General features: G+C 47.3%; 1 protein-coding gene across 2 annotated transcripts in view; it reads right to left on the bottom strand.

The window, feature by feature from the left end:
• NRBF2 (nuclear receptor binding factor 2) overlaps positions 1 to 10,221 on the bottom strand; it is a 13,853-nt gene extending 3,632 nt beyond the window's left edge. The window contains exons 1-4 of one of the 2 annotated variants that reach the window (XM_044420403.1): positions 10,116 to 10,221; positions 2,690 to 2,774; positions 2,134 to 2,174; positions 1,572 to 1,709 (exon numbers count right to left, since the gene is read on the bottom strand). In XM_044420403.1, the coding sequence (XP_044276338.1) occupies positions 1,572 to 1,709; positions 2,134 to 2,174; positions 2,690 to 2,774; positions 10,116 to 10,163 (312 nt within the window). In that variant the 5' untranslated portion in view covers positions 10,164 to 10,221. The remainder of the gene's footprint in view (positions 1 to 1,571; positions 1,710 to 2,133; positions 2,175 to 2,689; positions 2,775 to 10,115) is intronic. The other variant, XM_044420404.1, reaches the window with a different exon arrangement.
• Between the last annotated feature and the right edge of the window lie 3,514 nt (positions 10,222 to 13,735).

Below are 13,735 nucleotides of genomic sequence, written 5' to 3'. Positions count from 1 at the left end.
CACAAGGTCAATACATCCACCAACTCCGTGATGTCATCATGGAGGAGTGGAAGAGGACTCCAGTGGCAGCCTGTGAAGCTCTGGTGAACTCAATGCCCAAGAGGGTTAAGGCAGTGCTGGAAAATAATGGTGGCCACACAAAATATCGACACTTTGGGCCCAATTTGGACAGTTTCACTTAGGGGTGTACTCACTTTTGTTGCCAGCGGTTTAGACATTAATGGCTGTGTGTTGAGTTATTTTGAGGGGACAGCAAATTTACACTGTTATACAAGCTGTATACTCACTACTTTACATTGTAGCAAAGTGTCATTTCTTCAGGGTTGTCACATGAAAAGATATAATAAAATGTGAGGGGTGTACTCACTTCTGTGATATACTGTACTTCCTAACACTCCACTCTCCACACAATATTCCCATTCTATGCAAATGGAACAAAACACAGAAACCCATTCTGTGCTTTCCACCTTTTCCACATTGGTAAGTAGACTGTACTGTTACCAGTTCTGTTTACCTGTCTTGCTTATAGAACAAGATTTGATGCCAAGGAAGTTTTATTATTGCTAACCAAATTCTTCAGCCCCAATCACTTTGCTTCTAGGTGTTTTCTGAGTAGTAAGTTCACCTAAAAATAAATACTTCGTCCATTTAACAAAAAAAAAAATTAACACCCAGATTTGCAAAACAAAACTATCCTCCATCTGTCTCTCTGCCATCGATGGGTCAAATACCCAGGTGTGAGACCTGGATATTCCACTGGGGAAGTATTGGGGCGGGGGGGAGTCTGTTTTGTTCTGCTGCCTCAATTACTGGCTAGATTAAGGGTGGTAAGCCTCAAAGAGTCCTTGCCAAATAAAAGAATTTGATTGTTGTTCTACAGAAGCACCATGGATAAAAAGTATCTAAAAAACACCCCAAAGCAGACAGGTAATTCAAGCGACTATATTTTACTGACACGGACAGCAACCTAAATGTACTAGGCTTGAATGACCCAACAATGCATCACAAACAACAAATCATAGTGGGCTGTTACATCATAGAAACCTGGAACACTCCCCACAGGGTGGGGTGTATGAGAGCAGCAAGCCACTTTAACAACCCATGGCTTGTTTTGAGGGGTTGTTGAACCCACAGTAGGCTTTCAGGCTGTTCAAAGCTAGGTGACCCACTGCATCGAAGCTTGTGGAAAGAGGGAGGGAAGTTCCCTGCCAACAGGAGCAGCAATGCTTTGCCCTTCTTGCCTCGCTCACCTCAGCCACCAGCAAGGACAGCTGACCCACCTCTGCCCAAGCAGCACTTTGTCACTGACTCGGTGTCCCCTCTCACAGTCAGACGCCCGTTTTTGTTCACTGTGACTTCCCCCTGGAAACTGCATTGCACCGTCTCCTAACTGACAGTCAGTGACAGCTCCTCCAAAGTGCCTGAGCAGCACGTTGGACACCGTCACTGGTTCACCATCACTTTTCATTTTTAGACACAAGAAATTTGCAGTTTTTTTGAAATTTGAAGTTTTTTTCATTTACTTTGAAACAATTCAACTTGCACGAGTGCTCCAAAATGCGAAACCCCACCTTGATGAAGTGCAACAAGCACTCAGAAAGGATGCAAACAGGTTTATTTCTTACTCTGTGCTCTCCTGACAGCCGGACACTTTGGGCACCTTGGAAAGGCTGCCACTGGCTGTCAATCTGTAGACTGTGAAAAGTAATCTACAAAAAAGTATGTGGTTAGGAAAGCCCAAGCAAACATGAAAGGGCTCGCAATCGCGGTGCAGAAAGCAGACAGGGTGGCTTAGCTGCCAAGTTCCCTGGAACAGCAGCTGAAGAACCAAGGGGGGAGGAGTTAGGACAATCCATGGCGAGACCAATGGTCTGTTGGGCGTTCTGCACCGCTCTGAAAACAACCCACCCGCGGCTGCTGATCGACAGAGCTTCAGGTGAGCATGAAGCACAAATACTTCCTACATTTCTGTCCTCACTTCACTTGCCTCTAAACCCATGGAGTTCCTTATCTTTCTCTTATTGTCTTGTGCCAATTGCAAGCTGACAGAGTCCCTAGTTGATTTTAGGGTTGCAGAGATAAGCCTTTGCTCACATATCTGACATCATTGCCATTTAAAGAGCGTCACCTCACCTGATCTGATTGTGTCAGCTTCATAGCCTCCGAAAGATATGCTGTATAAATCACAAAATGAGAAAGGATTAAACCACAGAGATTTATCAGGGTTTGAGGGCAATTCCATACCTGCAACGATAGAGCCACAAACTAACTCCAGGGAGGTATTCTACAGTCCTATTAACAACATATACGACCATTAATCTACTGCAATGCCAATTAAGGCGAAAGCATTTTTTACTTTCAAAAAGGCAGAAGGCATCCCACCCCCATCCCAAACACACACATACAAGAACTTCTGGCGAGTGAATGGAAATTCCCTTTCTTGGAAACAAACTGCTCAATGCCATTAGCAAACGACAGTTCAGCAGCCAAGGTTCAAGCTCACATCTTTCTTCTATCGCGCTCACGCCAACTTGCAAGATTAAAACAGACTTCTGGCCGAGCCAGGATCGCTAATGAAGGTTAACAGCCATTTTGCACCTACCAGGTCTCTAAATTGATGACAGCTACTCAGGCAAAACAGGAGGATTAGGGTTCCTTTTAGCAAATCGCCTCACTGTTACGCACTCACCTGCTGCCTTTCTGTGACAAGAAATGGCTTCGTCGTACTTCCCCACTGCCAGCAAACGGTCAGCTTTTCTGCTCTGCTGATGAGCCTTCAAGAGGGAAAAACAGCTTTTAATACTGGGATTGTTTGCTACTAGTTAGGTATTCCTACTTATTCCGGACTTTCAGTGAAACGGATGTGCAGATATGGAAGGGGGATTGCATGCATTAAGAGCTACAGCTTTGCCTCAGGCATGGTTCAGGACAGCTCAGCCCCTCAGAGACTCACCACTCGGGCCAATTCTGCCTCCATCTCTTCTTGTTTGGGCCAAAAGAACATTAACAACTTTTTTTTATTAATCATGAGCTCAGTACATAACCTTCTGCCAACTGTCTCACCCAGTAGATTCTTATTCTAACCCGGCACCAAGGTGCTAATCAGGACTGCCTTACTTACATAGCCACAGCCATAGTTACCCTGTGCCAGCAAACACCTGCCTTTGGAGGGAATTGCCCCGATTTCTCTTTTCTCTACATCACCTTGTGGAACCTTCTGAAAAAGAATCCCTTAGCAGCAGCACTACGCTCCGGTACTTTCACAACAGAAGCAGTATGCAAACAAGGTGTGCACAGGCACCCACTTTGGATTGGAGCTCACTGGTTTAACAAAGTAGGCAAAGGGAAATTGAGCCTGCGACTCAGCTAGTCCAGGCTCATTTAAATGCCAATTTCTCTCCTTCTGAAAGCCACAGGCAAATCAAGCTCTGAAGTCATCACTAAAAAGGTAAAGGTTTCCCCTTGACATTAAATCCAGTCATGCCTGACTCTAGGGGGCGGCGCTCATCTCCGTTTCCTAGCCGAGGGAGCCAGCATTTGTCCGCAGACAGTCTCCGTGGTCATGTGGCCGGCATGACTAAACACCCAAGTGCACGGAACGCTGTGCCTTTTTATCTACTTGCATTTGCATGCTTTCGAACTGCAAGGTTGGCAGGAGCTGGGACGGAGCAACGGGAACTCATCCTGTTGTGCAGATTCGAACTGGCGACCTTTCGATCAACCAGCCCAGCAGCACAGCGGTTTCAACCACTGCGCCACCTGCTAGCAACTGCTTAATGCCACAGTGGCTATTTCTCCATTTCTTCTTCTTCTTCTACATTTCCTCACTTTTAGCAAAGAATTACTTCTTCCATGGCAGGCATGAAAAGGCGATGAGTTCACTGGAAAGGGAAGTGCACCGAGCAAGACCGAGGCATGCGTCTCTGTGACTGAACAGCACACCAGCTCTTTCTCCAGAAGCAAACAAATAGCAGACATTGGGGGGAAAACATCTTCCACTGACATCTTCACCAGGTTCCTTTAGAACCCTACACATACAATATACTGCATGGCCGGGGGGGGGGGGGGGACAAAGACTGTTCATCTGTTTGTCCCTCTCTCCTACTACTAGAACCCAGTGTATTCCCATGGAAGTGGTGGGAGATTCGGATCAGATAAAAGGATTGGGAAGGATGTCTGTCTTTGCACATTACGTAATTAAACTACTGAATTTGCTGCCACAAGATGTGGTGAGGGGCATCAACCTGTATGGCTTCAAAAGGGAATCAGGCAAATTCATGAAGGAAAAGGCTATTAAAAGCTACTGGTGCTGATGGCTCTGTGCTGCCTCCAGAATCAGAGGCAACATGCCTCTGTGCTCCAGACACTGTAAAACATGGCCAGGAGGTGGAATTCCCTTAACTGGGGGGAAAACTCAACATTACTACAGCTTACCACAATTCTTCCACTTTTGGATACAGCTGTGGAAGACAACTGGATATATTTTTCTCTGGGGTGATACTACGGCAAGTTGCCCTTCTAGCACCTTTTGCAAACTGCTTCTTTTTTAATTTCAGAGATGCTAGAGATCATTCTGGTTCCAAAATGTTTTTCTGGCCTTACAACAGTCTATAGGCACATAGGTGTGGTCAGAAGAGAAAGAACAGTTATCTTGCCAGGCAGGCCTTCAACCTCCTCTGGGCAGCTGGGAGAGATTCCTTGCAGCACAAGCGGGACTAGGGCTTGGGCAGATTCCATTAGCAGGAAGCGCCTAACTCTCCTTTTCAGCCAAGCTGCCTTTCAGTGAAAGCCCCCAAAGACTAACAACCATCCTACACAACAGGAATAAGAGTCACTTAAAAACAGGAGACTACAGAGAAATCCAACACATGCATCCTAAGGAAAAAAGAAAAGAAATTCTATTTCTTTTGAAATAGAATTCTGGCAAGTATTACAAAGACTGACTGAGTGCAGAGAAGAAGCAGACAGCTTATAACAGAAATAAGACAGAGCTGTCCTAGAAGTGCAAAATACCAAGTTTATTTAAAATACAGTTACAATTCTTAGCTTATTCTTGAATCTTTAAATTGACGGTGGTATCCTGTATTTCCTAAAAACCTGACAGCTACATATGCCATCGGTGAGACATATGTTATCAGCTCCTAGGCAGAAAGATTCCTAGCAGAAGCAATACAGCAATACGGATGTAAGAACTTCCCCAAAGCAAATGAAGGATGTATTCTAGCATTCAGTAGGTGAGCTAGCAAACATCAAGACAGAACAGAATTAACTGCTCTGCCACTTGGTCAGATTACTGCACTTAATAGGATGGCTGGCTATTAGGGTTGAAACCACGCTGGGTCACAGCAAACAGCAGCCAGAGTTAAAGATATAATCACTACTGTGGTGTTTCAGGTTGGACACATACACAAAAGAGGCAGCGAGAGAGACGTCTGCTTCCCCAGTTTGAAGCAACCCCTCCACACACACAACGGATGCACTCCATGTGCTTCTGCAGCCCGTGTGTCTCCCCAAGGAAACATACACAATTTCCTGCTGGGCACACGACCAAAAAAAGGAAACATGGCTTGTGTGCACTCTTTCCCTCTTTCAGTGCAACAGCAGAAGCTGCCCTGCATATAAATATAGGGCAATCCACCTTCATGAGTTGTTTATTCCTAAGGTTTACTGCTCCCTTTCAAGCGTGTTGCTTCCAAAATAATCCAGGCTTACCTCTGCTAGCCCTGAAATTGTCTTTGCTCCAGTAACTGCCCTGAAAGCTGTCAGCTGTCAAGCAAACTACATGCCAAGATAGCCTTCCGTTAAGAGGAGGTTACAGCCAAGTGTTACCCAACACGCTTGAATTTCCCTGGTGTGCTGAAACCACCTACGCACTGTGTAGATGTCTTACTCAGTAATCCCACAAATGATTGCAAAACAAAGGTGAAAAGCAGTTTATGTACTCATTTCCTTCAGAAAGTTTTTCCAATTCTTAATATAAACCCACTCTGTTAAAAGCATGACAAGAAAGCTGCGAGTGTGAATGTGGGATTATTGCATGTGGTATTACGCTTGTCCAAATAATGCTATACAACTACCGTGACATATGGTTGCCTCTTCCTTTTCGCCTTGTATTTTCATGCATCCTTCAAACATCTGGGCAGTGCCTGACGCTGCTGCTACACCTTCTGACATTCTGCTGCATCAGAGGAATAGGCCATGCATACACCTGGCTCTGGCGGTTCCTGAAACAACCCTGGAAGCTGGTGGAAATGCTCATTTCTGTGACAGGACACACCAGGAGCCCACCTTTCCATGGACTCGGCTGACCTGTCCCATTCCCAAAATGATAATTCCTCTTAGTTAGCAGGGCCACTAGTTTACGTTGTGCTGGTGGTCCTTGACACAACTGCAGTGGCAACACACGTGCTGCCCAGTGGCCACATTAGGCCTTGTGCTAAGACTTGACCCTGATCAGAGAAGAGCAGCCCTCTAGGACCTGGTGTCCTCCAGCTGATTTGGACTTCAGGAACTCCAACTCAGGAACAATGGTCAGGAACACTGTCAGCTATCCTCGAAAACATCTGGAGAGCACTACGCTGGTAAAGGCTGGGCTAAGGTCTCCACCTGAAACAAACCTGGGAAATTTAACTCCAGTCCATTAGGACCATGGATCTTCTACAGCCCTACGCCCAATTTGTTAATCTTGAGTATGGCAGTGACCAACTCCTTAGCAAGGGTACCGCCAGTCAGAAAGATGAATCCATGTCACTTCAGTGCTTAACACAGACACTCCAACACATAATACTGTGTGACAATTCCCCCCTACCCTCAATCTATGGAGCTAGAGGGAAAGGCAGGAATATGGCCTTAGAAGGGTGCCATACCCACTAGCCCGCCAACCATTGGGGCAAACAACACATTTCTGCATTTGCCACTTGCATGATTCATACTTTACAGCCTTTTCTACCTGTTTTGCCAAGTTTGATTTTTATTTTGAAGGAGCCTGGCCACTGCATGCTTCTTGCCATGAATCATGTGCTGTTGCCTTTATTCATCATCACTTCCTGATTTAGGTAGGTAGCAATATCATCACAGCTGGAAAAACAGTTTGCAGTAAAACCAGTCTCTTGGAGATGCATTTAAGCAAGAACTGTGATCGGTCATCTCTTCTGTGGTTCCACAGTTCTTAGTCAATACTAATAGATGTATTATTCATCAATCTTAGAAGATTACGAAGTAGGAATCCACAGGATTAAACTCTCCTTAGAAGAAAATCACTGATACCCAAGCCAATGCTTGCTAACAGAGCAGGAGTGACACAGACGTTTATTTCTCCACCCCCTTTTCCATTTTTTTGTTTGGATGGATACTTGAGCCCACGTAGAAGGGTGCAGTGGCAGAAGGCTGGCCAGGGCTAAGAAGCCATAGGATTTCTTGCACCCTGGCCTCCCCTTGAGCCTCTCCCCGACCACCCACCAGAACACCCCCTTTTATTTCTCTCTGAGGACCTATTTGCTGTCTCGGGAAGCAGCCAGTGTGGTTCTCTCTGCAGAGGACAAGGAGGGGAACTCAGAATCCCCTTCCCAAGGTTCTAGCGGTACCTGAGGCCTTGGCAGAGGGAACAATCCTATGGTTCAGGACGCTCTGCCAGGGATGACACAGATTGCTCTTTCTGTCAGCTAGTATTGATTGACACGAAATATGGGCACAGCAGTTCTGTTGCCTCTCTGCCACATGATCGTTTATCCTTGCCAAGCTGCTGCATATTCCTCACCCGTACCTTCTTAAAGACACTGACTTCTGCAGATTGCATGCTTTGAATGGTCTACAACCAAATTTTCAATTGAACCGCAGCTCAAGTATTTTGTGAAACCTTTGGGGTCAGCATTAAATGACAACTAAGATCTATCACAGCAGCTCACCTCTAAAGTAGCTGTACTTTCCATCTGAAGCCACTATGCCAAATTTGCTGACAGCTTACCAACTCTTTCCATAAGACAAGTGCATTTTGCTGTAGACCTAATAAAACTACTCAGCACTTGTAGACATCTAATGCTAAGTGCATTTTTCCAATTGTTCCATAGACTCAGAGACTCCATGACATACAATATTTATATCAACCAAGGAAGAACTGCATACAAGTATTTTACTACAAAAGATTACAGATGGCCTAAACCCACTGAAGTGGCTTGCGCATGACATTTTTGAACTGGGGATTTCTAGCTCAAACCACACCATGCAGCTCCGGAAAGATTGTATAGATGTTGAACTGCAGTCGGTATAGAAATTCCTAATAGACTCTGCTCAATTTCTTTTTCTCCAGTGCTGATAAAATCCTAACCATGTAGGAAACTGTTCATATGCAAGTCTGTCTCTTATGTCATTGTTTCTTATACCAGGTATACTGGAAAAGTTAGGTAAATGTCTGTCATGTGAAAAAGTACGTCTGTTTTGCTCTGTGCAACACATAATGGGAATTAATTCAGCAGATTTAAGCAAACTGTTCTTTCTTGCAGTGGTGGTTTCTATACAGCATTCCTTAACATATACAGTGTGCTTGATAAAGAACAACAAATGATGATTGCCCCACCAGCTTTTACTCTTTGCTTATTTGTTAAACTTTGAATCCAGCCTTTCCTCCAAAAAACTCAAAGCAATGTACATTAAAAGCCTCCTCCATTTTATCTCCACAACCACACTATGAGGTAGGTTAAGCTGAATGGCAACAACTTTCCTCAAGTCACCCAGTGAGCTTTGTGAGACAGTATGGATCAGATCTCCAAGTTCAAGCTCAGCACTCTATCCATTATATCTCACTGGCCATTAACTACTGCACATAACAGGGATAATAATTAGTTTACTTTACAGGGCTGTTGCAAAGACAGTAAGTGACGTGAGGCACTTTATACGCTCTAAGAAAAGAATCCTGTACATGTTTAAAAGGAAAAACATCCCATACCCAGCATTTCCCAGTTGGCAGGGCTGGTTGGGAATAGCAGGAACTGTAGATCCTTTTTTTTCTTTCTAAACATGCATAAGATTGCACCTAAAGCACCATTTATTGGCATACCTATGTTGCTATAGCATTTGGCCGGCAATTTTGGATGGAGAAAGATGAGATTATGGCCCATTACTCCCAATATTCCTCTAGCAAAATAAGAACATATGGAGATAACCTGAATCACACCCAAGCATGCCTCTAATGGTTCATGCTGGGCATAACAACAATAGCCTTCTCTCATTCTTTGGCCACAAGCTTCTGTATTTATTTTTATTTATTTATTTTTAGACTATTTGTATGCCGTCCTTTGCAAGAGCCTCAGGACAGCTTACACAAATAAAATACAAATATCAACATAACATAAATTAATAAATTAACTGAGGCTGTATTCAGAGATAAACTGACTCTGGTCACAGAAGTTAAGTTACCTTTGACAATAAACGGGTGCCCACAAAACCAGTGTCTATCATGCAGGGCAAGCTGTGGCTCTGCAAGTGATGTTAGACTATTCTCATCAACCCCAACCGGGAGCCATGCCGGCTGGGCTAACGAAAGCCGGTGTCAAACAACCACTGGACGCTCACCAGGGCGAACGGCGCGCTACCGTCAGTGGTTAGATGGTTGGACTGGGGATCACGGAAGACAGGCTTTAATCCCCACTGAGCTGTGGCGCTTACTGGGCCAGTCACTGGCATTCAGCATAACTTACCTCTCAGGGCTGAGCAAGGATAAACTGGGTGAGGGAAGGACACGCTAGCCCGCGCAGTGCAAGACGCGCCACGGAGACACCGCACGGCGAACAAGTAACTTTCCCACAACCGGGACGACGCTGGGAAGCAGCAAGCAGGAGGCAGCTCCGACGGAGGCCGCTGAGCCCTCGTCGGACTAGCGCCACGCAGGGAGCGCTGCCAGCCTGGAGGAGTCCTCGGCTCGCCTGCCTTCAAGCCTCACAGGGCCCCCGGGCAGGCGACACCAGCGGTGGCCCACCTGGCAGGGTCGTGGCGAAGAGCACCGCGCGGCGGCACAGCGCCCGCTCCGGCGTGGCCGGCCGGCTCCCCGCGGACAGGCAGCGCCGGCCGGCCGGCCACGTCAGCTCGCCGACGCGGACCCGACTCCCCCCGCCGCGACTCACCAGGTTGAGCGGCCCCTCCATCACCTCCATGGGCGGCTGCGGGCACATGGGGGCTGGGCGGCCCGCTCGCCGCTCTGGCCCGAGCGTCCGCAGCCCGGCCTGGCTCCCGCAGCCACCTCCCGCCGCGGCGGCCGCCGTAAACACCGCCGCCCCGAGGCGCTTCCGCCCCGCGCGCTCGCAGTGACGTCATCGCGCCCGCGCCGGCAGGCGTCGTGGGCTCCCCGGCCCCGCCCCGCCTCCCCCCGGCGCCAACGGGCGCTCCGAAGACAGCCCGGGCAGCGCAGGCGTCGCGAAGCGAAGCCCTGTGTCCCCGCCCACACGTTCCGCGGGGCGTTCATTGGCCGCTACTCTTACCCGCCCCGCCCTGCTGCTCTTGATTTGACGGGAGGCCGCGTTGTTTCCCTCATCCCGCCTTCCGCAGTGCTTTGGGCTTCGCTGATTGCTCGCCGGCGACCTACTAGGCGAAGCGCCGAAGGGGCGGGGAAAGTCGGCGCTCCTGGAAGAGGGATTCCCCGGCCCTGCCGTGTAGTGTAATTGGCTGTCGATTTCTTGGCTTCAGCGACTGTGACATGTCCGACGCCGCTTCGCGGGCCAGTGTGGCGTCATCTGCGCGCGACGAAGGGCTGTCATCTTCCAGGTGGCGCGGAGGTGCAGCGTGGGAATTGCTGCACTCCAACAGCCTTTCCCCTCCGACACCCTCCAGAAGTGCTGGACTACACGTCCCATCATCCGCAGTCAACATGATGGGGATGATAGGATTTGGTCCAAAGCAACTTTAGGGTGCCAGGCTGGGGAAAGTCACTATGCCAAGATTAGGCATATAGTAGCAAAGGGCTTCAGGCGCTCCTGAAATTGGGTCAGCCTCCCTCCATTTACTCCAGCCTTGTGTACTGCTGAGTAGTAGCAACTTTGCAGGGCCTCTGTCGTGAGAGAGCTCTCCCTTCCCTTCCCATCACCCCATCAGTTCCTAAACTGGTGATGCCCGGTTTGGATCTGGGACATCTTGCCTGCCACGCCTGGGCTCTTCCAGCGAGCCCGCATTTTCACCACCAGTCTCTGTCACCAGCTGCTGTTCTCACCCTGTTTCTCTGCACAGCTTCTGCTTATTTCCTTGGCAGTCAGAGAAGGCCAGTGCAGAAATAACAGCTGCATTCACTGTGCAGAGCCAGGGCAAGAGGCAGGCGAACAGGTAGATTGCAAATTGTGAGGGGGAAGAGGAGGAAGTCCAGGGGGCTCCTGTAGGAGGACCTCTGCTGGCATGTGACAATGCCAGACCAGGGCTACACAGTGCCAGCTCTCCATGATTGACCAGAACACATACAGTGCTGCAGTGGATGGGAATGTTGCATTTTCCTATCAACCACCTGAGTCGTATTTATGCCATCAGGCTGGGCCTTAAAGTAAATTGTCGGCACGTGAGCTGCAAAATAGATCTTACTGTAAACATTTTTGCCTGATAGATTTGGGGTGCTCTGGAGGAGAAATGACTCTCCTCGGTGCCATGGGGTGGTGGAAAAAGAAACACAGAAAACAGGCCAGCTCACCATTTTAAAAAATAAAATAAAATCTCGTTACCAGGGCTGTCACCTGCCTTCAGCAAAATAAAATGTCACATGGAGTCCAGTGCTGGATTTTGAAGAACTTCTGGTTATTCATTTTTTAAAAAAAATAAATAAATCAAAACTCACAGGTATTCCAGTACACTGCTCTGCCCCCAGGGGAGGTATCTGTGGGCCCAGGAGAGCCCTTGCTCCTCCCTTACCCCAGGGTGGCGGCTCCTTTACTGGTGGGATTTAACTTGCTGCTTTATGGAAGCTTCTTCCATTTTTATTGGAGCAGGAAAAATAGATCCTTTACCTGTTTTTTCCCTCTAGGGTTTGTACTTCTCTGCTTTTCTGTAGAATGCATTAACCACCCACAAGGCAGTGCTGTGATTTAAGTGCAGTGCAAATTTCTGGCTTTTCATGAGACTTCTTCTGGCTTGAAATTTAATACCAGACTTTCCTCACTAAAAAGAAAACAAGAACCAAATGAACCATGAATATGGGTACAAAACACAGGAGAAGCCCTTGAAGAGGAAGATGTTGTGAAAAGATGGTACAGACTTCGATGCTGAGGGGTCGCAAGTGTGAAATAAAAGCCCTCATGGAGATAAATGCTAGATTTCATTTCAGTTGCATGAAGGGTGATTCAGAGTTGAAAGGTATATGTAAGGCTGAAGAGAAGAAGGAGAGGAAAAAAAACAGGTTGTCAGATGGAAATGAAGTGCAAAAAAAGTGTGTGTGTGTGTGTGGGGGGGAGCAATCTCTGCTTTGGCCACCCCTCTGGAAATTGCAATACATTTCTTTTGAGGGATAAATAAATACAACATTCCTTCCTGTGGCAGTGGATTCTGTAGTTTAACTGTATGCTCATCCTGTGACCTTTTACCTCTCCTGAATCTCCCACTATCAGCTTCATGGGGTGACCCCATGTTCTAGTATTATGGGAGGGGAGGAAAAAGTTTCCCTCTCCACTTTCTCCACTCGGTGCATCATAAACACCTCTGTCATGTCTTCCCTTAACTTTCTAAGCTAAACAGTCCCAGCTGTTGCAGCCACTGCTCACAGGGGAGCCGCTGCAGCCTCTCGATCATTTTCCTTCCACCGTTTCCCACTAACAAGGATTCCGTCCTCCACCCTATTTTTCTTCCATTGAACGGCAAAGATGCAGGTTTGTAACAGCATATTCTTACAGATCAATTTGTCTAATAGGTAGGTGCCCCTGTTATCCATCCATCCAACCCCCATTTGTGAATACAATTTCTGTGCACATGAGGGGGGAAGGTAAGAGATCTAAACCGAGTTTTTTCAACTAATTTCTAAGTTTAGGAATTCCCAATTAAGGGATTTGGAGCTGATTCCATCCCCAGTATATTTACAGACATGTAGTTCATAACCCAATCCTCTAGGTGTCTTCAGTGACCAGCATTCTTTAAAGAAGAAAAGAATTTCATGAATGATTGTGCTGTGCCTGAAATGTTATATGAACTTGGCATGGGAGTGCTACAACCAAGGCCAGGATGTGGTTGAGCCAAGCCAAGCAGTTCGGCTTTAACTGGTTTTACTTTCTTTTCTCCAAATATCAACCACTTCATTCACAAAGGAAGCATTTTCATTATTTGCTCTCCACCGTATGACATTAACTGGTTTCTTCACGTGTGATCCAGATTGTTTCGTTTGTATCTTGGCCAAGGTCACAGGAGGAAAGGATGCTGCACTATGCCAAGTCAGGCAATCGGTCCATCCAGTTCAGAATTACCTGCGGTGACTAGCAAATACTCCCCTGGGCCTTTCCTGGGGCTTTTGTGAGCCCCACCTGGAGATGCCAGGAATTGAATCCGAGACCTTTTGCGTGCAAAGCGTGTGTCCTCGTACTGTGTGCTGGGCTCCCCTCGTGCCTGCGGCTTCTCCCCATAGTAGACTTGGTCAGTGTATCCCATCTTGAACTGGTTTAGCTTCCTGGTTGGTATGAACATCGAAATGGCCTCCCAAGTTAGTAGAGGGGAAATTACTACAATGAGTATACAACTTTTTCTGTTTGGGGTCTTCCAAATGGAGTATGCCCAGTAGCACCGACTG

Source organism: Varanus komodoensis, unplaced genomic scaffold (assembly GCF_004798865.1).
Source record: "Varanus komodoensis strain SLA01 unplaced genomic scaffold, ASM479886v1 scaffold11, whole genome shotgun sequence".
NCBI classification, from domain to species: Eukaryota; Metazoa; Chordata; class Lepidosauria; order Squamata; family Varanidae; genus Varanus; species Varanus komodoensis.
Note: the sequence above shows the minus strand (reverse complement) of the source record. Positions and strands in the feature narration are given on the sequence as shown.